General features: G+C 36.8%; 1 protein-coding gene across 3 annotated transcripts in view; it reads left to right on the top strand.

Moving 5' to 3' along the window:
* LOC128878756 (synaptogenesis protein syg-2-like) overlaps nt 1-27576 on the top strand; it is a 261777-nt gene that overhangs the window by 221031 nt on the left and 13170 nt on the right. For 2 of the 3 annotated variants that reach the window (XM_054127245.1, XM_054127234.1), the window contains exon 4: nt 27377-27506. In XM_054127245.1, coding sequence (XP_053983220.1) covers nt 27377-27506 — 130 coding nt within the window. Of the gene's footprint in view, nt 1-10502; nt 11094-27376; nt 27507-27576 lie in introns of those variants that run through there. The other variant, XM_054127253.1, reaches the window with a different exon arrangement.

Below are 27576 nucleotides of genomic sequence, written 5' to 3'. Positions count from 1 at the left end.
CGTGAAGGTGTGCAAGACACGCTCCCGGTTACGTGTGCGAACGGCAGCCATTGCGGTTACGAAACTAGCGGAGAAGGATCCGTCGACGACCTGGATGGCTTAATTGATTTATGCACCCGTCCGCCAAGCAAAAAATCCCGGGTTCAAATCCTGGCCGAGCAGTACGATCGACTGATTCTTTTCTTCCTGCGCCGTATTCAATGTTCAGATTCTAATTAGCTGAAAAGGCGAACATGGAAATGAATACTAGAAAAAAAAGGTCGGGGTGGGAAACCGTCCAGGGATCTACGCGTTTAGAGACTTGCCGGAGTAATAATATCAAGGTGGGAAACTGCATTAATACGGCAAATGTTTAATGTTCTTCGTGATTTTCTTTTACGTAGAAACATTTTCTTAATTTTTGTTTAACTTTAAGAATATTTTAAGTATGCTTTGAAATTTAGTTGGTATTTTTTTTAAATTCATTTCGTAAAGGAATCTTTGAGATATCGTATCTTTTTCCAACAACACTTTTCATGGGTTAATATAATCTCAATCATAATAATATTCATTTATTAATATCGTAAGGGATACTTGTAGTTAATAACTCTTTTGATGAATTATTTTTTATAAACTTTCACGTAAATGTCATGTAACTAAATTTCACGGAAAAATAGAATATGTATTCATACATCTTTATCATGGAACGTATCTAATTGTTCTAAACATGGAAAATGTACTCATTTTTTAATTTTTATAACGGTATCATGCGTTTCATAATTGATTTATAAAGTGATCGAATTTACAAATTTTATAACATCTTTATAAATTTTTTATGGAATTACAAAATGCATGAATATTTATAAACCTTTAAAATTCCAATCAAATGCACGACGAGATTCGGAACATTAGAAATTTCGTACATCTCCTAACAAGTTTATACCAAAAGTGTAGAAAATTGGTAAAAATATGAAAACTCGACGACATCGACTTCGCGATATCAAATTCGATTTCAGTGCCCCACGTCGCTCCGAATCAGAAGGGTTCTCCATTTGTTAAGGGCGTACCGTCGTGGAACTGATCTAGAAAGTATTTCAAGAAAATTAACGGCGGTATAAAGGAGCTGGAAGCGGTAAAAACGGAAAGGCAAAATTAAAGTGCCATGGATCCATGCATGCCAGGTGTTCAGAACGATTAAATCCAGATAAACGATTCGGCCGTCATTCAGAATGACAGGAAGATTTATCAGTTCCTCCCCAAGATCCATTTCCCATAAAGAGAAGTCTATCCACGGCGAACTTTGTTTTTCCTATCCTTTTTCGCTTGTTTCTCGATTCTCTGTGTTCTCGTGAAGAACGTTAACGCAAAATTATAGTGACACGAAGCAGGAGAAAAATATAAAAACATAGTAAAATTGGAATTTTTGTACCTTTACTCAATCGTTCATAACTCCGGTATTTATTCATAGATTTTCTTCGCCGAAAGTTTAGTTTCTTCGTGGAAGTGCGATCTAAAAGTATACAATCAGAAATTGGACATAATTCGATAGACGAAATTTTCGTGTTTTATTTTAGCCTAAAAAATCCAAGTTTCTCATATATTTTCACCCATAACACTTAAACTACCGAACCGATTGGAAAACACTGTTAGAAACAATTATTGGAGTTTCGATTACCTTCAATATGATATCTTGCGCGACCCAATCGGACGTTTCTATCCCGAGATATGGCCTAAAATGTGAAGCTATCTCAGAAAAAAAATCCAAAAAAAATTCAAAACCTCATATCTCGAAAACCTATCCGTACAACATTTTTTCATTGCGATTTTCGTGTTCAGCATGCCAACTATGGATTAGAAAAAAAAATAGTGGCGTTGAATGTACATTTTGGGTGTAAACTAGTGTAATCTATCTAAGCCATGTTTCGAAACTGTTTGATTAGGGGATTCCCCTACGGGTAAAAATCATAACTGGGATGTATTATTCATACGTCGTACAAACTTTAACGCCAGTGTTACCCTCGCACGTTCATCCGTGTCCAGCGAAGCGGACGTCTCCAGATATAATAATACAACGATCAGCCTTCTAAACCTCCTCGAACTCTAATCAATCTGACGTCGCCTTAGATATATCAGGCTCGTTCTAATTTATCGCCTATACATTCGCGAGGGTGTTTACCGATTATAATGGATATTCCCGTTGACGTCAGCAGCGATATCATCGGCCACGAGCTCCCGGCCATCCTGTTACGAAGGTTTATTAAGCTGGAAACGCTGGTTGATGGGATTATCCGCACTGCGTGAGATTGAATAAAGTGACGTAACTGCAAACTTAAGACCCGTTTATTATGATTCCACCTTACAACTTCGTTTCCTCGTCGATGTTGATATTTATTTTCCTCGTCGTTAACTGATCCTGACGTTTCCAGCGACGATTTAATTAGCGCATTCGAGAACTGGGCCGAACGGACTTATTGGAAAACTGACTTCGGTTCCTCGACTACTTTGCAAACGTAAAGGCTGAACAGTTTTGTAAGTTTGTAGAACATGTAAAATTGTTAAAAATTTTCAGGAAGGCCGAGTCAGGCCCTCGGCTGTCCCCAACCACATCCTTGAAGACAGATTTTTAGCATTAGAAATTATAAACGTATAAGAATTTTATTTTTTCAAACCTGATATAGTAAGTAAAATATTAGGAGTAACTACAAATAATATTGTTCTTTTTTTTTTTAAATTATTACATGGGTTATTCAAATCATATACTAATCATGTACCGAACTTTTTTCAATTCGGTGCAAAAATGTGGGTTCAATGTTAAATTGTAAACATAGTCGTGGTGGTTAATAAGCATGCAGTTGATGAGACCTTGAATGAAATAATTTCAAAAGAATACTAGAGGCTTAGTTTAAGCTCTAATATTCTCCTCTAAACGTCGAATTGAATTCCCCCGAAAAAGGAACACGTTAAGTCACGTAGGTGACAATAGGAATATATGTATACGTCAAACTGAACGAGACGAAATAAAAATTTGAGTCGTGATAGATCGTGTTTCGATCGGAACACCTTCAACGATGAATCCGTGTTTAGTCTGTCACTCGAGCTAGGTAAAGAGAAATGCTCCCGTGCCATTTGGAAAATATCGCCCTTTTCCGACTATCGTTTCGTCTCCCCGAAGGGTTGAATGCAAATGGAAAGAAAGAGGATGGGAGCGAAATGGATTTATTTTGTGACAAATAGCCGAACGCGTAGCATCCTTCATATCAAGGACTTTTCTCGCTGATTAATTTATAGAACCAGATAAAAACTATTTCATTGCACGCTGAAGTATTAATCGACATAACAAGGCTAAATGAGTAATGCTAATTAACCAATTATTAGAATTTGTCGTCAGTATCGGTAAATGGTTAATAGGTCCAAAAAAGTAAGATGCAAAATGATAAAATTAATTTATAAACATAGCGTAACATAATAACATAATAACATATAATCATAGTAACCATTACTTATTCGTCAATGAATAGTTTATAATTATTACCTACTGTATTCCTGTATAATAACGACTGTATATGATAATTCAGATTTACTAGTTTACTCGGGCAGGGGCACTTCAAATCCTCATTAGAACTTGGAGGATATGCGGTTTCCACATGCTTCCCAATAATGATTGACGTACCATAAACTCACGAGGTTCTCGTAGAACTAGGAAATTGTAAGTGGGTTTTCTTGATCAAAGGTTCAACCCTTTGTAAACTTATGGGAGTTTAGCGTGTCTCGGGTAATATCATTCGACTTAATCGCTCGTTTCCTTAATAAATAATTGCCAGTAATGTATGAATTTATAATTTATAAACCGATATATGAATTTTTTTAAAATACGTACATAGTGCCCCAAAACTCGTGTAGTAAATTAGCCACGCGATTATTACGTTACTTGGTTAGAAACATTAAAGCAGGTAAAGATATTAAATTGTAATTGTAATTTCAGATCGCTTTCCCACCGATGCGCGAAACACAATGCGAATATCATTACACGATTCGTAATTTGAATATTGTCTAAATTTAATTTCTTGATAATTGCTACGGGAGACAGAGTCACGTAATTATTATACCTATCGGAATAAACGTTGGAAATGATAATATCTGGGGCGCACACGGAATTCTGTTAAATGTTTGCTCATCATAATTGATCAACAGGTGCAATAAACAGACAAATGATTAACGCGTTAAGTAATGTTCCGTACAGGAAACCACGTAATTGTTTTAGTCGATACACGAATAATAGACCACAAAAATAATTTCCTTCTTTCGTTTTATGTTTTTCCTTCTTACCGCGTAAATAAATGAACCATTAGTATACCAAACTCATAACTTATAAATCCAATTATTCCATCATCTCTGAAATGTTAATTCTAATAAATTGATCATCAAATGGGTAGGCAATCAGAAAACTTGCGCGTGTATACTTTCAACCATTCTAATAATCAGTGTCCTCAACAACTACACCACATAAACAGAGAAACCGTCAGTTAACACTCGGTAAATATTATTGTTGGTTTGGGCAATCCAATTGCGACTTCCATTTAGAGTGTTTATAGAATGTTCAAAAGTAGTCGTTAAATTTGCAAGCAGCCAGAAAACTTGCAATCTGAATGACTTCTGTGCCGCAGAGGATAATGTTTAGCGTAAACTGCCAAAAACTGCACTGTAATTTTCGTTACTACATTGCGCAAACTAATTGCGGTTATACCTTAACCCCTGGGAATCTTTCCCCATTGTTATATAAAATCATAGAACTTGGAATCCAAAACTTTTCTGTTTCTTCGATATATTCTTTTTTCTTTGCGATACATGTAAACCCTTAGAATTCTCGTCTTTCGATTCAATAAATGCCACAATCTCGCACGAAAAATTAAAACATCGCTACGAGGTATTGCACTTCTTGGAAGGAAATTACCGCATCTTTTTGTTTCATACTTCAGGATTAAGTCGTAACACAATTATTCAAAACTCACTTTTCCCTCTTATTACGCGGGGGATGAAAATGGCAGCTAATTATTGTTCCGGGACGCTATTGCAAAAGTTGAAGCGTAAACTTTCTTAAGAGCATTTGCGCATAACTGCCTATTTAAGCGCACTTTCCTAATTGAGATAAGAAAATATCGCGAAGTAAACGAATAGGCGAAGAAAACTACATGGTTCGAAAGAAGAAAGTAAATAATAGGTAGATACCTTACATTCGAATGATTAATTAGATAGATGATAGATAATAAATTAGAAAGATTCAAACGATGTCTACAAGTTGTCTTTGTCCGTATTTGTGATGAAAATATACGCAAGTTCAGGGACGCGACTTTCATTCTCTTAGTAAATAACAGCGAACTTTGTTTTCCTCCGAACGCATGACACTTTTGAACGCTAAGATATTATCACCTTTGAATCCTGAAATGTAACGTTGATTACCTCGTAGGATAAACTAGCTCTCTCTAAAAGCTCCATTAATTATTTTTCCCGTTTTCGCAACGCCATTACCTGATTTATATTCATAAAGAAAACCCATTCCAACGTCTAAATTATTCACGAGGCAAGATAGGAAATATCGAATAATAAAGGATCAGGGATCTCTTTTTTCTGTCTAATACTGCTCGCATCTACAGAGTGCAGCAATTTTTCCACTGTTTATTTTTGCTTAATTATTCAAAAAATGAAGGACCTGCATTCGAAACCATCACGATATATTCAAAAATTAATATTTCCCTGTGACAATTTGTTTGTAACTTGTATGATATATTATCTTAGTAGAGTTAAAGTGTCGAAAATTTCTCTTTCGTCGTTTACTTTCAAAAAATTCCAGAAATGGTGGTTTCTTTCTCGAGCGTATGGCCAGGTATCTCTTCGTAATAGAGATATTGGGTATCTGGGCAGTCGACTTGCATGGGTTCCCTATTCACAGAAAGTAGGATTCATTCCTTCACGTACCAAGTACGTTGAACAGCGCGATAGTACCAGCATCCGGCGATGCGAGTTTTCACGTTGTACACGACAATCCGGAAGTACTTGGCGACTACCAAGAATGCTTTCTTTAGAACGCCTCTGAAATGGCTTTGTCTTCTGTATTTATGGTCGACCTAGTCCCGCATCGATTTTCACCCATTGAAATTTGTTTTTTTTTAACTCTTCAAGGGAGACCTTTACCTCTGGCACATTTATGCTATTTTTAATGCAAACCTCACACAAACCAGACACTTTTGATACAGAAGTGAAATTACAATTTTGAATACATCAGAAACGGATAAAATATTATTTCATATATCAAATAGCAAAATAATCTACTTTAATTTAATAATTTGCGAATTTAAAGTATTATGAGTTGGAAATATATAAAAAAATTATCTTAAAATTGCAATGGTTCGATTTCGTCGTCTCTCATAGCAATAAACATTTTAAACTACGTACAGTAGAATCACGATTATTGCATAAGTATCCAAAATTGATTTTAAGAATATAACAAAAGTGTTGTTCTCGATGCTTTATTTTATGCAGTAGTGTTACCGCTAGGATGGGCGTTTATAATTGACATCATAGCGATCTGTTAACAGCGACTACGTTAACCGTTTTAGATTACCAACCCACACGCTCGATCGATCACATTGTTCCCACGCTATAATATTGAAATGAAGTCTATATTAATATTAATATCTCCATATTAATTTATATTAAATTTTATACTAAATATTAATCGAAGCAACGGATACATATCGAATTTATAATTAGCTATAAAAATTAATTCTGTGCCTTTCTAAAATAAACTCATTATTTAATTATTTTTTGACTACTGAACTTCATATGCATATACATAACAGATAAATTGTGATGGCCATCAGATTGAGGCTTATATGAATATACAATAAATTCGTTACAACGGAAACCAGGTTGGGAGCTTAGAAAGTTGACAATTTAATCTAAGAAAATATCAAGTAAATATTTTTACCTAAGCTAGAGTTACAAACGATTGACTGTGAAGGCACAGAGTTAATTTCCAACACCTAATATATCACGAAATTTGCTTAATAATCTTCTTCTAGTTTCAGGTTTCTTGTGATTTACGAGGGGAGGATTTCGTCGATTTTAATTTGCTTTTTAAAATTTATGGAAAACCGAGTAACAATTATTAAAAGCTTCCCGTCGTCTACCTCGTTAATTAGACCGCGCCTCATTATCCTTCGTATTTAAGTGAAACATTGCACCTCTTGTTACAAGAAAAAAATCATTTATCTCTGAGATAGCATGAACAATGCGGTGACACGAATCCCAAGGAAGAAAAGTTTCTCCTTCTATCGCTGCAAGAATACTTCGTGATTTCAGATACTATTCCACAACCTGCTTCCATTCCTCAGTTTACATTTCAGGTATTCCTGACGTTTCAAAGGAAGCGGAGTGTCCATTTTCCCTTCAGCAATTCTTTTAGATGGAACGATAGCATGTCGTTTTGTTCACTTTTATTTTTAACGAAGTAAGTCGTCGTTACGAATTACATCGGATGACCATCGTGTAACTTTACGTTTTATACGTTTTAATCGTATTATTCGTCGTCGTGTGGATAAATGCAAATAATTTACTACTATAATTATTCTTTGCTAAATTTGGGAAATTATTCGAGCAAATTTTAATTTAATGTTATTTCTAAACGATCACCGAACAGGATTCGACCTTGTACGTAATTGCAAATCCAGAAAAGCCCAAAACATGATAGTTTAATCAAAAATAATCTTCAAACTAATATCGTTTCAAAATTATCCAGGTCCGTGCACCCTTTTCGTTCATATAATTCTGCATATTAATTCCTGGTACATTTATGCGGTGCGAGACAATACCACGGTACACATCCTAATTGTCGCAATCAGGGCCAACGAAATAAAGACCAAAAAGACAGTCTAAGTCTTAGGATAACGGTCGTTGCGCGGGGTACACATGAAACACTATGTTCATTATAAAGTCTAAGTCTTATGAAAGATGCAAAACTGATTTGCGTAGTAATTAAGAATTTAGCACAACCGGATATCCCGAGACCGGAAAACCAGACAGTACGCCGGTTACAAACGTACCTTGGAGTAATTTGTTCGCTCTGATGCGGTACGTTGATGATAAATTTTCCTCATCAGTCGATATATTTTATAACGTGTACGAATGCACTTAAGTATTAGATGTAGAAATGAATTCTGCGCCTTGATGTTCATACATTTATAATATATTCGATTGAATATATTCAATTGAAAATTTCTTAACGCGATTCTCAATTTTTCAACATTGATTGCAAGTTTTTTTAACAACATTTTCAACTGTCACACCTACGGGAAATTATATAACATCTAAAGATTCGAAATCGTTATAAATCAATGAAGGCTTCGCGATGTTCCTCAAAGAAGAGGAATCTATCGCTGTTCACGTGCGATGTTAGTAACGGTTTTGGCGCTGTAAGAAAATTTAAATGGCGCGTGCTTTGTGATTACCTCCGCCACGCCTCCTTCCCTGCCGTTCACTTCGATTAATCAGCTTTAAGCTGCACCTTGATTGCCGGCCCGGAGTCTCGCATACACTGTCATTGCGCACCTACATTCACCGACAGAGGCATACACGTTCGTATGCATAAGCTCCCACGACGCATCGTTTCGAAAACAGGAAAAGGAGCACGCGAGACTAACGCAACTCGGATGTTCCATTTCGTTTAACCACCGATTGTTAGAACCGACGCGGATGTATTTACTTCTTGAATCGTGATACTACCAACAAAAATTCATATTTTTACATACTTTTATACATATATTTTAACAGGAAATATGTTTTAATCATTTCCTCGCCGCATATTCCATTAAATCTGTAATTTGCCAATAACTATGCAACGACTATCTTATTTGAGGACATCTCAAATTCCAAGTGTCTCCTTCTGTGAGCCAAACATGTACTGCCTGGGCTTCTTGCACGCCTTCGGAGGGTCGTCATTGCCATTTGGCGCATTGCCACGGCGTCGTTTCCACCGGTTCCAAACCAACATGATCCCCGCTGTCTTTCGATACACAAACTTTGTCTCCACTCAACAGTTTCGACAATGCGATCAATGCTTAAGGGGTTACGACCAAGTAACAAGCCTGAAAAATAAAGTAGATTTTTTCAAGAAACACGTTGGCAAACTGGCGTCTAGTAAATGAGTAAATTAAAGAAATTATGATTGCGATAGAATAGAGTTAGAATTTACAATTAATTTTGAATAAACAAAAAAAAAATGATTAAAGTATATAGGCGTGGATGAAATAACGTTCCTTCAGAGTATATGTACTCTAAAAAATTGTGTGGAGTGTTGGGAGGCTGTGTCCTTGGGCGTAATAAAATATTTCACTTCTAATTATTCCCCCTGGATAGATTTTCATATCGAGACCAGTTAGACTGTTTTATCTTTGCATTGGAACCGGATAGGGAACCGTGGAGGGTCACGTTTTTCCGTGTCAATCTTATCAGTGATCGGCAATTGCGCGAACACCTGCACGGTTTCCACGGTCGCGTACAATGGTCGCTTCGAAGACCAACGAGCCCCTAGCTAATCGCATCTGTGTGAACCGTACATACCGAGGCACGAGTTTACAGTGCGGATATCGTCTAACGTGTGATCGTGTAAACGCAAAACGCAATGACGTCGTGAGCAACGGATCGTACTAGGGATTTCCTGTTCCAATATTATCCATTACTGCTGCAACGGAAGAAGTAACGATCCGCATAGTCGTACGACGTAAATCGTTCTTAATAATAACGCCAACGATTGCCTGAACGACGCAATTACTTCTCTTAATGTTTGCGTTCTCTTTCCTACTAAGCTATACAAAATGTATAAACTCTTTACGAGTTATATAAACTATACGAACTGTGTGAATCGAAGGTTTATAAATGATTCGTATGAATTATATAAATTATACGAACCACATAAACTGTCTAGACTGACACAAACCGCGATATAAATTAGTGTTGCATCGAGCCAAATCCTATCGCCATAAGTTCAATGACAACACTCGCGTATTATGATGGTACCGATGACAAACTATGATGCAATCGATGACACCCTATTAAGTAATCGATCACACAACATAATTCAACGATAACTCACTATGGCCCGATCGATCACAGAAAATGATGCAACCATGATTCGCCATGATACAATCGATCATTTCCATGCCGTATATAAGCAACCACATTTCGGCAGAACGATCAGTTCTCCGGTAAACGGAGATCGCCGTCAGCTACTTTATCGGAAATGTTGGCATGCAATCGAAGCAAATCTGACGTTACTTTTTGATTTTACGGTTTCCGAATATTTTAGGAACACGCATTTTCGCAGAATTCTCCTGGCTTTTCTCAATCCTCTTGTAGAAGTTTTATTTTTAGGATTAAATAAAAAATATCGTCGTTCGATGTATTTAAAGAGAAGTAGTTTATTTATGTTACTTGTGTAATAATTTAATTAACTTGAATTTCCTTGTAGCGAATATTTGTAGTACGTTACCATTTTCTAGTTTTATTATATTTCCTTATTTTTTAATTTAATTTCCCCAAGACAGAACATTTATCTCGAAATACATTCGCAATAATCGAGCCGAGTGCGAGCTAGCTTAATTTGCAAAATGTTTATCGTTCGGACAGTTATTGCCCGCGTCACGTTGCTGAAATAAGAATTCCTGGAAAATCCATTTCGACGTAAATACAAAAGCTACTCGAACCATCAAGCGACCCTTTTTTTTTTGTTGCTGTCTTAGCTCGTTCATAACATTGCCTCGACTAAGGACTCTCGTAAGCTAATCTCGGTCTTCGCGAATCCATCGTGCGGTACGGACGTCGCGTCGCGTGCGTCTCCTGATTATCCTTGGTCAACATCTCTGGTTCTCCTCATCTTCCGCTGACCTCTGCCTGCCGTCACTGACCAACGGCCAACCTCCTTCAACTACTGACGAATGCTGACCACTACTGACCACTGACCATTCTTCGCCACTTCTACGTGGCCACTAATTTCTGCTCCTTTGGCTAGTATCTTCAACAATGAAGACTTCTGTAAAGAGTCCATTGCTGTTTCTCGACAGGTATGTGCAAAAGTTCGTGCATTTACGCTAAGTGAAAATGTGGAAAGAAACCACTGAGCATTACTCGCCTCTGGTACCTTCTACGTAGGCAGATTTCTATTCGTTTTCTTTTTTTGCAATTTTTTGAAAATTTTTCAATCGGTAGACTTTGGATCTTTATGCAAAATAAAATCTTTGTAGACGTACCTACAAAAATGAAACCTAAGTAGGAATTTACTTTACTTTCGATATGTTTTTACGTTATTGCGTACTGTGCGCATTTCGTAGTTTCTTGCAGATTCAGATTTCCTATAAATGCATAGAATCCGCAGTCCGGTCGTAGCCCTCTGCCTACAGTCAACCCTGACTAATGCATCAAATTATCAAAGTAAATCTCCAAAACGTGTGGCTTTTACTCGAATCATTTATAGAGAAGGTACGTACCTCTAATAAGAGCGAAGCGAATCTTTTAATCGTATGTAAATTTGGATCGTGGTACAGTTGATACGTACGGCGAAGAAGATACCACTCGGTGAAAAGGAAACGTTGATTGCAATCGCGGTGCGAGATATAGCGTCCATTAAATTTCCATTCGCGATATCAGATAGTTCGGTAATGCCAAGTGCGTGATTACGATCGGTGCGCTGAATGGGAGATAGTCATTTGGTGACAGCAGCTATACAAGACGGAACGCTAAAATTCAGTTCAGTTGGTAGAGTACGGCAGCATTCATACGCCGTTGAATGTTGATCAAATGCATTGCACCGTGTATATCGAGTGTTCACTCGGAGTTGCTAAGTCTATAGATTTCGGTGGAGTTGTCACCGGCAATGAATCACCGCTGAACGGAGAACTGTTCGCGTCAAAATCAAGTTATATCGTCGATTCTTAACATAACTTATTCGAATTAAAATTAAACTATGAAACCGTCAAAAACGAAGTTGTCCGTATAAAAATTTATTTATTAGGTGTAGAAATTAATTCTGGGTGAATATCTATGATATTCGATCGTTTGTTATTTATTTGTTATTTTTTTTTTTTTTTTTTTTTTGTAACTCTAGTTTAAGTGGAAATAAGAGTAATTGATTTCTACACCTAACAAATAAATTTTGATAAAAATTCAAGATCGTAGGAAATACTCTTTTTAAACAAAATTAACTTTTGACTTAAACAAATCCGAACACTGCTTTAATGTCCCCGTGTGGCGCTAACAAAATGACCAACCTCTGGTATAGATGAAATACGCGAATGATTTCGAAACCGGGATTTACAAATGCCAGTTCATATATCTGAACGAGAAATCATTGATAGAGAGGAAAATCGATACTGTTCGTACGTACAGTCGCGTCAGTAAATAGGTCGACGAATCGCGAAAATGCGTTGTTCGTTGCAAAATAATAAAAAAAAAAAAAAACATGAAACGAAAACGAAACATAATTACAATATCGAACGATAGCGATACAATTTTTTCTATGGTAAATGCGAAGAAAATATTTGACTGGATTAACGATAACGAATAAAAACATTTGCGGTAACCTACTAACGTGACTGTACCTGTTATCTGAATTGTCTTGTCCACCGACGTGTCGGAATGAATGGACCTCTATCGTATTTTGATTTAAGACTCCAAGCACGGAACGAGTCATATGAATTCAGAGTTGGGCACATTTTTATCCGGGTAATTATCAAGATAAAAATCGTGACTACTGTAAACTATATCGGAGTCATGGCTGCCATTCTAGGATTTAAAGGAAACACGACGCTACAATTTCTTTTATTTCCTTCCTCGAAAGATATACATTTTTTTGTTGTGTCAAAATTTTGGGAAAGAAATTTCTAGATCTGCTAGATTAAATGCGATTGTAAAACTGACGCACGTTTCAAAGCCGTTACATCGTCGTAAAATGTACAGGATAACCGATAGTCTTCTCGCGAAGTCCTCTGGCAGCCTTGTTTTAGTGCCGATGCGTCAGCCATGACAGTTTTATCCGGATAAACGTTCGCCCAATTTTGCGTAAATTGCTCGCGACGTGTGCGCACTGAAAATTCTCTACAGACTATGGCGACATAATTATGACACGATAACAATGCTTTTACAAACCATTATTTTCTGAGGAGCTAATGCCATTGTGGGACATCATTCGCCACGAACAAATGTCAACAAACTTTCCATTAATCGAATAAGCTGTTCTAATTCGCCAAAAACGTCGAAATTATTCCGGTGTGAAAGCATTATGGAACTTTTTATCCATTCCAAGGTGACTTGCAAGTTTTCCTCCCGCTGTAAATATCTTTTTTTTTTTTTTTTATTTATTTTACCGAAAGTTTCACTGCGTCATTTTTGCCCGGTTTAGGAGCTTGTACGCCCTGTACACGTACATACCGTATGCAATTAGGGTTACGATTTAATCACAATATAATTTATCACTCGTCCTTTATCCGAGTATCAGGTGCGTTTGTGTCCCTAACATCGTTTCTGTATGATCATTAATTGAAGGAGATTTGGGGGGTTCCGAAATGAATGTATTTTGGTAATTTAAGATTTACGTATATGCAGAATGTGATTTACTATGACAACGACAAGGTAACTGGTAAGAGGGGTTGTTAATGATTTCCCTTGGGAGATTAGTGTCGTTAACTGCGCGGAATATTTACTTGCTATTAATTACTAGGAAATTAATAAGTCTCTGTAAGATTTACTTCAAACGTTTCTAAAAATATTTTTTGTCTTAACAGATTTTTTCATATGACCATAAATAACGGGAGATAGTCAAGGTGGTCACAATTACTGCTCCACACTGTAATACGAGCAGTAACTATCGAATTTTCAATAATTATAAAATTTCAGTTCCTTGTCCAGCAAGTTGAGACGTCACAATCTCAACTTGATGGTCATTACTGTGATAAAACGCTAGTGGTAATAGTGAATATTCGTTACTGCTACACTCGAGCTTGGAACTACTTTTGACACATTAAATCACGCAAATAAAACTGGAATGTATATTCCACTCGTAAACTGTGCGTGGTGTAAAAAATCTTATTGATTTTCATACTTTTACGACGAATACTTCCCATATGTGTCCCCAGTAAGAATGGAAAAAGTCAGAAAAGTAAAGAAAGTATAACAGTGAATAGGTAAGATAAAAAAATACGTGTTTTAACACGGCTGCTTTTATATGCACGTAAAGGAACCGTTGAGATAAAAATGTACTTGTTTCTGCGGGGAACGATCTACCGAGTTTCTCCCTTTGAGAAAGAATACCCGTCACTTGCATGTATCGATTATCGTGCGACGCGGCGGCCGCTCAAAAGAAGAAACATATTCTGTAGCTACACACCGTATACAATACAGAAACAAGTGGACACAGTTTAAGGGATGAATTCAGCGTACAGAAATAGTAGATAAAGTTCCTGTAAACATTTGTCCTATTTCATTTCGTTTCCAAGTTACAAGCACTTTTTAATTTCTGTAATTTAAGCCTCATTCAATGTCTATTTATTTATTTTTTTATTTCTATTTATTCCATTTTTTTTTTTTTTTTTTTTTTTTTATTAGATCACCTTTTAATCTCCATTTATCGAATTTTTGTATACAAGTCAAGCGAGTGTTTGCCCTATATCGCATACATTTTGTTTCATCTATCAAAAGAGAATTTGTTTGTTATTTATTCGTTACTTTAAACAATTCTCCAAATCCCTATATAAAAACAACACACAGAAATCAAATCGAATTTATTTGTATTACGCAATGAAAGATAAACATTCGAGGCCCTCGTTTTTAAATTCTGACGTAGCGGAAATATATTAATTAAATAAAAGACAGGTATCCTGCTGTAATCAAATTTAAAAAGAAATCAAATTGATAAGCATCCTTCGTAATTAAATACTTTTAAGATAAAACTTACAGATAATTAATTCTATGCTAAAATCGATAGACCCATTAAAATAGCAAAGTTCTAAATTATTACGTGTTTCAATTTGTTCTTATCGTGTAAAATAATTTCCACTTAACTCTCTTAAGGGCAATTCGGTGTTCGACAAGCTCGGAATAAAACGCGTTTCCATTTCTGGATTTCCCGTCTGTAACGAAAGGGAACATCAAGACAATGTTCACGGTACAGGTAGATATCGAAATTGAAATTTACCTTCCACAAATACCCCAGATACAGGATTATATCGAGGGTCTATAAAGTAGAATGCTTATGCACAATCTGTTGAGGAAACTAGGAGTTGGAAGATCGTGAGCACACAACTAAAGGTACATTAAAGGTTCGCAGAGCTAGCCAAGCCAATAGGCAATGTGCTCCACTAGAACACCGAGTCAACAGATTAGGATAGAATTCGACTAAAGTTGAATCGCAGTTAAGATAACTGAAAACTTCAAAGTATTTCTATGAAATCCACAATGATAATAAAGTTTCTAATTGCGATAAATACCAAGTTGTCTACAGTGTATCATGAAGAAAAAAGCATTTCTCTCGCAGTTCGTCTCTGTTTAATAACATATAATTATTTTTAAATGCATCGGTAGAAATAAAAATACCGGCACTCGGATAAAACGATTTTAACATGTATAACGTTGGATTCGATGACTGCGCAAAATTGTAGGATATTATACAAAGCTTACCCTGGATACCAACGAGTCGAATCGTATTCGCCGCGTTTCGCAGTTTCGCCCCAGAAGATTCTAAAATGCAGTTTAGCAACTCAACGCGGAATTCACCATTAATAGGATCGCGAAGGATTTGTCCAAGTTCTGCTTCATTTAGAAACTTGGATGCTAAATACTCGGGGGGGGTGTGTGTGCGACATTATAAAGTCGCCTGCAGCCAAAGGGAAATATGAAACACGCGAACGACGAGAGCTCATGCGTCGACTCCATTCGTTGCAAGCATAACAAACGCGGCAAATGTTTCGATAAGGAAGGGTGCTGATATTCTTGGGTCGCTATCAAATCTACGATTAGGGCGAATTCGAATTCTGCTGTTAAAGTTATTCAGCTCTTCGAGAAAAATGACGCTCAAACGTTACTTTGCTTATTATAAAAAGATGTTTATGGCAAAAGTATCTCCTTGTAACTAGCACGGACGTCGCAATGGGACCATAAAATATTCTGGCGAATAGGAGCCCGGCGCAAAAGTTCCGTCTACCCAAGGAAGGACTTTAATTTTTCCAACATCGGGAGTCTCTTACGACACGGTACGGCACGTTGACTAATAAATAGCACTATTTGTTCATCTTGCTTGATCGCAAACGTTACGTGGTAGTTGTCGAAGATTCCGACGAATGGAACACAAATTTCTTCCGGCATGAACAGTTTCAAGTTTCCGCGAGTACGTCTCTAATTAATATCTACACTTAGCAGTGTTTCCCGTAACTTCGGAAACCATACCGACGGCTACAGTCCTCCAACGCAATCTCATAATAAAGAAGAATTCAGTTAATTAAAATGGGAATACAATTCCCGTCCTTGCTTTTGAGACGAAGGTAATACTTTTAACAGAGTTTTCCGTACACCGTGGAACTTCGGTAAAATTCCCTCGCAATAAACCCAATGCCAGTTCGGAAACTTTGTAGTTCCACGCTATTAGACTTCTTAGATCGTTCCACGTCGATTTTGCTCACAATCGAGCTGCCGAGAAGAAGCGAGGAAAGAAGTCATTGAAAATATCGAGCTTCAACGGAAACGAAAACAAAGCAACCGTTCGAGGTAACTTCCAAATGCTTTGAGACGCGACGGTCGCGCTCCAACTTCTTCAAGTGGAGCGGTTATTAAAATCTGCATTATTCATTGGCCACGCGAAAGGTTTATCGAAGATACGAACTCCGGTCCCATCTTCGCGAGCCGCTGAAATCGTTCCAGAAACGCGAAACTCTCGACGAGGATTCGTCTTACTTGCCGTCGCGAACTGAGAATCGAACCTGTTAGATTAGACAAAGATTGTTTCATAATTATTATGGTACGCTGTTTTATACGGGATTCGGTCTTATTCATTTTTCAGTTTAACAACAGTGAGATATTTTATTTAAATTTATTTTTAAATTATGTAAATTTATGACAAAAATCGTTTCGCAATTTTGAAGTTGTGCTTTTTTTATACGAGATTTGTTCTATTTATTATATAATTTAATAATTACAATTCCGATATCTACCAGCAAGGTAACGATTAATTTTCCAACATTCTATTATCAATTCTTGTCGATGCTGAATTTAAAGGAAAATGGAAATTAATGTCAGACTAGATTGATATAAGTACGGAATAATATAGAAAATTCTCGGTTGTATAAGCGAAACTGTTTGTTGATTCTAAATTTGTGCAAATTATACAAAATTGCAACACTTATTTTAATTAAAAATATATTTTTAACTAAAGCTTTTCAAGATCGCGAATGATTACAAAGTATTTTAAAGTTCAGCGTTGATTCATTACCCAATCGAGGCTAATGAATGATTATCTACTCAACCAGTTCCAGAAGTAGCAAGTAGCTATCGATTATCTACAAACAGCTTAACAGAATCAGTTGTGCTATCGCAGGTTGCCATTCAGAATTACTGGAGCACGAAAATGGCTAGAACTGGGAAACAAGTTATACAGGATGTCTCGTATGAACTGTTATAAACTTCGTTAGATTCTAAGATTACAAATCGTTGTTGAAAGAAGAGTTTTAGTAAACGTTTATGAAAAATAATACATAAGTTCGTATTTCAAACATTCAAAATGATATCAAAAACATATTTTAAACAGTGAAAATGGCTTCGCATTTACTGGACTGATTTATAAGGAAATAATTAAGATAAAAATGTGAAATATTTAGGGGTTGTTCTTATTACTGCAAGTAATAATTCTGCCAATTTTTGAAATGATTTTGTCAATTTTTACCGAAGTTATAAACAAAGAATTCGCATTGTTTTAAGCGAGCTTTCAGAGTTTGAGCTTTGGGGCTGCTGTACCGTAAAAAATGTTACAACGGTTGACAGTTTCATTAACTCCCTGAAAAAGCTTTGAAGTTCTGTCGTATCGAAGGTGTCGCAAGAATGGGTTTATATGGAGTCCTATTTGGCACAAAAGCGAATGTGAAAGGCGCTTCCTGTACCTCGGCGCTGATCTAGCCGCGGAAGCTTCTGATCTCTTCAGAACAGATTCCGGTACTATAGCGAAAGAAATATATCCCAAAGGGGATTGGGATTCCTCTTTAGGAGAAGATAACGGACAGGAAGACAGTCTGTGTAATAATCCTTTCAGATGTCACATTTGCATAGCTATGCGTACTGTTGTAGTTTCCATAAATCTACAAATATATGCAAAATATTTCAAAAGACAGATCAGCAGGCTAACAGAATAAATTTCTTATCCGTCTTTTTGATTCTATTAAATCTATTATTATAAAGAATGAACGTAATAGATTGTCAATACTCTGAAAAAGTACATATACCTTTTGGCGATATTTAGAACGTCCTTATCATATTCGCGGTATCATATTCGCGGTATCATAAATGCGTAAAATCCGCAATCCTAGAGTCCCTTAAACATCGTTATAGGGTCGCTATACAATTCGTGTAGAACTTTAATTAACTATAAGCACGATCCACACTAGGAACTTGCGGGACGACCTAGCAATAAGTGTTGCATAAAGTGCAATAATCTACGTTCCAAATTCAAACTCAATTTCGTGTGACTAGCGAGTAAGAATTGTTCAGCCGATTAGGTAATGCAATTACCGTCGACCTAGATTGTCGCAGGAACTATTTCGGACCACTTTAATTCTCTGCGTCGAACGCCGGAAGACTTTCCCGAAATTGAATAGACCGTACGACTACATCGCGAGGAAAATAGTACAGGCGAAAAGTGTCGTCGCCGTTTCTGTTTGACAACCGTGGAAATTAATTCTCTGATTGGCCCACCTCCGCGACGTTGCGCAGATTGAAGAAAGAGATTAGTTGACTCGGAGGGCCGTTCATTAATTACGTAAGGGAAGAGGTTACGTTACCTGAGATTGAAGGGGTGGTTTAAAAAATCTCCACATGACCTTACCTCGGGTGGAGAGGGGCGAAAGGAGAGAGCTATTCTTAATATTTTAATATTTTAATATTTTACTACGAGTCGAAATTCGTGTGGTGCGTTTCCTTGCTTCGAGACTGTTTCGTAACTTTAATAATAACACGCATTTTCCAAAGATCATATAACCGAGCATGATGATAATCTACACTTCTTTTCTATACATGCATAAACGTACGCAGTCTATTTATCATCATCGTGTAAGCGCTACTTATTTTTTATATACACGGCATCAAATGCCAAACAGTCGAATATCGACACTCTACGGACCGTGAAACGACGATAAAATAAAATAAAATTTAACAACGGTTTCCATTGCACGAAATTCACAGTTGAGAAGATTTATTGCTCGCCAAATACAATCTGTTTCCTTTCGCTCCCGTCTAATGTTAGGTTATCGTATACCTCACGTGTGGATTACCAGGAAAAAGTGCCCGGAGGTAAACCGTTGGTTGCTTCAGCTTTTCCCTTCGCACTTTTGGCGGCTGATGTGTGTCGTTGTCATCCCCTAACGTTGATTGGCAATCATAACAGGCATAGTCGGTTCCCGTGTTACCAGCGAGCTTGCGCAGTCACCAGTTCGGGTCACCAACGAGACAATTCGCCTTAGGCGGTTCTCGACACTCCAACCGCTGACTGCTGAATCCTCGTTTGCCAAGGGAAATCTGAATTATCTGAGTAATTGTCCATACTGGATGCTCTAACGGAGGTCTCGAGCTGATTGCATCCGCACAGTGCGCGGAGTAACTTAATATTTACAATTTTCTTTGCTTTGGTGCCTTGGAACTCTGTGTATAACGATAAGATAGATAAAGTAATCGAGGTATATAAGTGCGATATGTCATGACTCCGTTATTAGCGCATTTGGAAAAAAATGTCGGAACGAAATGATGAATGTACTTCGAAATACTTTTTTTTTATTACCGCAATGGTGCGCGTGGAATCGATAGTAGCGTTATTTATTTTGTAATGAAAACGAATATTTTTTGCAAAAAATGAATATTGTTACTATCATTATATGATAATTATTCACAGATCTTACTTGACATCTTGATCCTTCATTTAACAAACTGATGTTTCGATACTTGTCTAAAAGTATCTTTAAACATATTCATTTAAGGAGTTAAATCCACAGTTGCACCAGTTTGAATTGCTACAAGTAGATTCTTTAAAGTTTTTCTTCTTTTGAACTTATCATGTTAAGTTATTAAAGACAGCATGAAGAAAGCTTTGTTTGGAAAGCAACGAATTGTTGAGAGTATTTGCATACTTACAAGCGAGGGTAGTAATTCGAAGCAATAATTCCAACGTCTTAATCACCAGCGTCTGAATGCGGTTTAACAGGATGTATAAGCGTCTCTTATCCCTCTTTACGTCTCTAACGGATTAAAACTAAAGACGAAGAGCTCCTGTCGACGGGGTTGGTCGGTGAAAGACGTTTAACGTTCAGGACATCCCCTTTAGTCGACTTCGTCCTCGTCTTTTAGTATCTTGTATACGAAATAATGCCAAGTAAATTTCATTACTTCGAATTAAGTTTCATTTCTAATAACATTTCCATTTGAGACGAAACTGTGGCGAACGATATCCACCGTTTAGCATCCGATAGTTAATTACAAATCGTGTTCAACCTCTTCAAGGACATTGACAATATCGATATGCGCAAGTTTGGTGTCTTTAGTAATAGTAGCATATTTTTTAGAAGCCAAATATAATTTGAATCATAAAAGGTTAAATTGTTCATACGACTGTTTAGTATTTTATTATTTAATATCTATTATTTTATGTACTTTAGTAAATTTATCTACTTGCAACAGACTTCGTGTATCAGGTGCAAATAAATACCATTAGTTTCGCAATTTTCTACCGCGTGTTCCTTATCCAGTAACGACTGAATTTTTGTTCTTCGTTTTTCCTGCAATTAAGGGCGTTAAACTGTCGGTAATTAAAATTAAATTAAAAGATGTTCACTTAGCTTACCTTCGTCCTTTTCCCGCAGAAAATTCTCTGAAATTGAGAAAAATGTGAAAAAGAAAAATGGACCGAGGAGAACATAAATGAGCCCTTGAAACAACTATTTGAACGCAAAATGGCAGAAAAACAGACCGCTGAGAGTTATCATGATCCTAAAACCACTTTAAGAGATCAACTTGGAGTAATTCGATCTGGTGACACCGTGAATCTTTCTTCTCAAATAGTCATATTTAAAAAGGCTTAATGCAATATTAATAAAAAATAGCACTTGGTTCGAAAAATATCGATTAGGATATCGATAGGAAATACAATAAGAAATATCGACATTAGAAATCCAAGCATTAAGTGTTTCTTAGGATACTTTTTTTAGAGAGAAGAATTTATGTAACGTAAAGATTTCTGTGGTTTCTGTGGTTTCAAGGTTTACAAACATTTTTAAGTTCCCCTCGTCAAATGCAAATATATAAATTATACCAAATTATAGACACCCTTATATATTTTTTAAATGTTTTCAATTCCGAGCACACGAATTCACGTGAAATTTCGTTAGATAACCCGCATAATAAAATATTCTGCAAATTGTGGGGCCCTTTCATCGAATAAAAAGTTTTAATGAATTTTTTCGTAACAGTTGGCTGTATCAAATTGGTTGCCCCGGTCATGTTTTTCGAGTGTTTCCGATTCTGGACGAATAAATTCACATGGAATTTTTACAGCATCGACTCTACATCAAAGGAAAGTTGTGTAGCACCGACCACTCTAGATTTTATACAACCTACATTATTCTAGAGACCGCTCAAGTTTTTTTACTGTAACTTTTATATCATAGATGTCTAGTTCTTGGTGTATTTATGGTAACGCACAATCAAGTGTAGGTGTTACGGAGGAGACCTTTATAAAGCTCGCGGTCCGTTGTATAGATGGTAAGTTGGACGATGGTAAAGTTGGACGAGAAAGGGAATGGTGAAAAGCAAACACAGAGAATATATTTGCCTGCTAGTAATTCCATTCGCAGTCTGACTGCGTTAGTGATAACGTCCCAGCAGGCTGCAACGTCTGTTTGTTTATTGGGATCGTCGACCTGAAGATGCTGCCACAAGGTATTTTAGAGGAGAGCGGCCGTTAGTGCTTGCATTTAAGATATGCAGATGTTTCTTTGGTTACCAATGGTAAACGGATTACGGAGGTTGAATAACGATCCAATCAACGTACTTGGAAAAACAAAAGTTTCGTTGGAATTTTATTCCAACAGTGTTCAAAGTTATCAGTGAAAAAGGACGATTAACGTGCTTCCTATGTAATTTCTTTTAACCATTTCAATATTAGATGTAGAAATTAATTCTGTGCCTTTCCAAGGTAATCTTACCATTTATTTGACAAGAAAAACTAATGCAATTTATAGCGGGTCTCACCACGTGGAGGTTGCTGCGAGCGGAGACCCGATACAACCTTAGAAACTAAGTGCGAAAAGACGAAAATAGAAGGACATTATACTTGACTATAATTTGATATTTGATTAGGATTCTTGTGACTATAAAATGACAGTAATTGTTAACATTGAACGGACACGGTAGGAAACTCCGAAGCAGATAGACTAACTTATTGTTGTTGAAACATGCCCCGTAAAGTTTTGTACTGACAACCTTGTTAGAATTTAGACAGTCCAGCTTTGGACTAAGCTGTGTAATCTCGAATATTGCGTTCCTTCGATAATCACGGTACAAACTAGTATTTGACTTACTAGACAGCTGATTTGGGTAGTTAGCCTTCAGAAGCCAATTCAATTTCGACCAATATTGTCTGTCGAGTTCTACGAGTGCGTAGTTCTATAGTGTACAGAACATTCAAGGCGGTATTGTTTTTTTTATTTACAAATACAATAACTTACAATTCTAGGTCAGCCAAATGTGAATAATTGAACAGTATTAGAATATGTATGGCCATCCAAGGTTACCATTTCGATGGATTAAAGTAAATTGAAATAAACAAAATACAAATCCATTGATATAATTTTTGGCGAAACACTTATTAAGCAACTGTAAAACTCGCAATTTTCAAAGTTGTTTTAAATTCTTCAAAATACACGCGAACGTTGCTACAAAAATACGATAGATAGAAGTTTCAGTGAAAAACATGGTTGTCCAAAATATCCGATTTTGTATGAAATGGCCTCGCGAGCAATGAAATTGTGTTAGTCACCCCCTCGATGATGGTGTTTAATGAAAATGTAAAGCGCCATAAATATCTTTTCGATTTAATTTGGAACATGGTAGTTTTCCTAAATTATCGACAAGTATTCGTTCTGGTATGAAAATGTTCAACGTAGTTTGAATATTGATGGGGCTGCTTCGCCACCAGAACGCTTAACAAAACAACGTAAAACTAATTTGTCGCCACTGCCAACACCGTTTAACGTATTTTAGTGAAAATATCCGAAAAGCCGTCGGAAAGAACGGAGGCGTAACGCGAAGAAGAGGAGCTGGTTACCCTCAAAAAATTAGTATCGAACGAAAATGCCAAAACGAATCAACTTTAGCCTACTTAGCCAACATACAATTTCTCTACTAATTTCTTCAGACGAATTATGAATCATTTATGAAATGAGGAAACATTTATCGCGCTGATTTACCTCTACCAAATTCGACGATACAAATAATCAGGTATCATCGTTCGTTACTCATCGAGGCATGTTTTCCAATTCGTTTCACTCGCTCTGATTGCGTATTTTTATGCAGAACATCAAAATCAACCTGTAACAATCCGAAGTTTTGGATTTCAATTTCGTCCTCTGGAAACATTTATGCATCCATATTAAAAAAAAAAAGAATAACAATTTTGTTTTTAATTCCTCTTAATATCAATAATCGATATTAGGGGTAGAAAATCTGCGCCTTTCTAAGATAAATTGATCGTATTATAATAACATTAAGTCGAGATTAATAGTCGAATGCTTTTGTTTTTATAAATCAATGATACATTCACCTTAGGAAGGTACAGAACGAACTTCTTCGCCTAATAACATCAAGTAAACGATTAAAAGTGGAATAATATTTCTTTCGTAAACAAACGATAAGTATATTTTAGGAAGATTTATTTCAGATTTATTTTCTACGCCTAGTAGATGCCCCCCGACATTGTAGCATCGCCGGTGAAGTCCAAATTGGCTATTTCCAAGTATTGTCCTTTATTGCGGTTATTTTCACCGCTACCAATCGTGGCAATGGAATGTCGCATCACACCAGGATACCAGGATCGTGGTTGTTCAGATTTACCAATAGTTTCGGCATGTTCCGATGCGACCGAACGCCCCCGCGTTCTTGACATTTTTCCATCGCGAACAGCATAGCTTCGGTCACGTACCTCGCGTACCATTTGCGCAAATGCGACGCTAAAAACAGTGTATATGATTGCGCATACCGAAACCCTTCGGCTCCGTGTCATTTTTCAGCAAAAATTCCGTGCTCAACATTCCATCCACTGTGTTGGAATGTTCGTTCACATGAATCCAGTTGTTCCAGACTTTGTTATGAGCATATTTTCCCCAGGCTAATGTGTTGCATGTATTTTCATCGTATCGATATAGATAAAATGTAATATGTATCATATACACTTTTAAAAAGTATTTTTTTCTAATGTTGATCGTTGATAGCTATATTATTAAACTTCATATTCAAATATATATATATATATATATTTATTATTTCATGAATGGACTGGTATTTTTTGGTTTTCATTCGCGTTACATTTTTATTTCACGTTGAAATACACGTATTTCATTGAATAATTAAATAAATTGTGTTCATTTTGGTTTTTCTCAATTTAAAGGATTTTTCAATGAAAATATCGAAAGACAGAGCCATAACTCCGCCGTTGTGAAACATTTTGTAAAAATAAAAACACTCTGAAATCGTCGCAAGTAACAATAAATAATACCCGAAGCTTTAAAAATATATAACAAACCATACTCTTAAAAAAAAAAAAAAAATCATAATTACCTAAAAGCGTTTTCGTCCCACTAAATAATCCAAATAATACAACGACCTCCAAATTTCAATCTCTATACACATTTACATGCGCGATTAGGTTACAACTCGTCGCTTGTCACGAACTAGCTAGTCGGTGGTATGCATCGAACTCACATTTAGGTGTTTTCGCGGAATACCGTGGTTCGCGTTGTTAACACGTTTGAACCTATCATACAGTTGGAAAAGCGTCCACCACAGACACCGTTACGTATGTAGTAATTAGAGTAAACCTAGCGAATGCTTTTAATTATGCGCAAATTAAACGTATCAAACGTACGCCAACCGAATATTTCGAATGCGACGAGGCATCCCGTCCCTCGTGTCGTTTCATTTTTTATGAAAGCTCTTTGTTTCAATGCACAACACGAAAGATGAAATTAAATCTAATTGCTCGAATGGAATTGCCACGCGACTGAAAAATGTAACGAAAAGTGTCGAGAGGCAAGAAGAAGAAAAAGAAAAAAGGAGAAGAGAAAAAAAATGTTCAGTCTGTAACGATGGAACCGCTTAGACAACCGCTGAAATAAAGTAAAAAATATCACGTGGATTATTCAGTTTTCAATGGCCCCGCGATGCTCGTACATATACGCGGAGAGATGAAAAGAATCATGTTATGTAACAAAAAAAATTGCGCTTACACCATTGCGTCGTTAAAAAAAAAAAGAAAAAAGAAAAAAATTACGTCTTGGAAAGATGGTTCTCATTACGACATTCGACTCGTCTCTAGGTCAATTTTTTCTATTTCAACGCGAAATCTACCCGCATATTTGAAAATTTTATAAGAATCATTTTCTTGTAATTAATTCCCGAGGAAGAGATTCGTTTCGTAGCAATTTAATCGGTTAAGCACTTCGAACCAGCGAACTCTTAGCTAGAAAAAAAATGTTCGTAATTCGAACATATAAAACTGTACAGTTATTTGCTAATGGGAAAGAGGACAACGATTGCCAGCGAGTTGGGAACACCAAAGTGACTTCGGTGATTAAAATTTATCGATAGCGGTGACCGTGTCGGATGCAGACCGTTCCACCGGATCTCCTCGGGCGTGGACAGGACGGTGATAGTTTCTGCCGAGGAGTTAGGCTGGTTCCGGAGAAACCTAGGGAGGACCACGAGGTCGTTGGTCTGCAACGCGGGGGTTAGAGCCTGGCACGGTCACCTGGGGCGCTACAAACCCTTCAGTTTGTTGAGCCGGTCGGGTCCTTCAACTATCGAGCTATTTCGTCGAGCAGTTTCAGACTCTCTGTCCAGAAACGTCTCGTTTCTACCTGTCGCCATTGCGATGCACGGCGAACTAGTGCCACGAAAAACTGGATCAAACTGGGGAGAGTTTACAGATTTTCCATGAAATTTTACTTATCAAAATTTTTTCGACAAAAAGGGTGAATTTTGTAGAATATTTTTGAAATTTCTTTAAGAATCGAACTAAATCATTGTTGAAATTAATCGTCGTCATAGCTAGCCTTATCTACAACCAGGCGTTGAAAAGATTCCAAAATTAATTGCTTCGAGCCATTATATAAAGATTTTGACTGAAAAAGTTATATTTTAACATTAAATCTTACCACGACTGGACAAACAACCCTTTCCAAACTTTTGTGTACAGTTCTTATATAAATTCTTGATAAAAATTTAACGCAGAAACAATTTCCTCGCGAAGCGAAGTAAAAAGTATACGAACAGGGATTAATTTTTGTCGGAGGCGTGACAACGATAATTCTGTTAGTGGCTACGGGTTAATTAGAGTTCGGACACTTCTGGAATATAGAATTTTGGAGTGGTCGGTTCGATGCCATGTAAGGAAGTGGTAGAGAGGTGAAACACTCTCATAGAAGTTGGCGCCAGGCAGAGCACAGTCGTAAGATTTCTCGACACTGTCTGGCCCGCGGATTATCGGCTTAGCCGGCTACCCTGGTTGGCTGAGTTGTTTCTACGAGCAGAAAGGGGTAAACGAAATGAAACCAGCAGCGATTTCTAATCTTTTTGTTCCGCTGTGATCGGCCGTATCCGTAACCTGATACATTCTTTGTTCAGACATTTATTGAATTGCGACGCGCATCTACTGTAAAGACTACCTTCGCACCTTCTGTTTCTTATTAATTGTATAATTGTATCATTGAACAAACGAATGATTGAATAACTGAAGATACCTTTGATAACTATAACCTGCATATTAATAATAGAATTCTTTAAACTTTGTTGCGAAAAGTACTGGCGACGACTATCCGATCAGTGTTTTCTGTTGCAGGGCCCACTGTAGCGACAAGAGCAGTTATTCAGGGTACAGCGGAGTTGCCGTGCGACATACGTCCCCCGCGACAAAACGACTCCGCAATTTTGGTGGTCTGGTACAAGAGCGACATCACGCCTATTTATAGGTGAGCAATCGCTATATTCATATTACTATCGTATAATTTATATGGTTATTTCTTGTATTATTTTATATAT

Source organism: Hylaeus volcanicus, chromosome 1, assembly GCF_026283585.1.
Source record: "Hylaeus volcanicus isolate JK05 chromosome 1, UHH_iyHylVolc1.0_haploid, whole genome shotgun sequence".
Taxonomy (NCBI): domain Eukaryota; kingdom Metazoa; phylum Arthropoda; class Insecta; order Hymenoptera; family Colletidae; genus Hylaeus; species Hylaeus volcanicus.
This window is presented reverse-complemented; position numbering and strand designations above follow the sequence as displayed.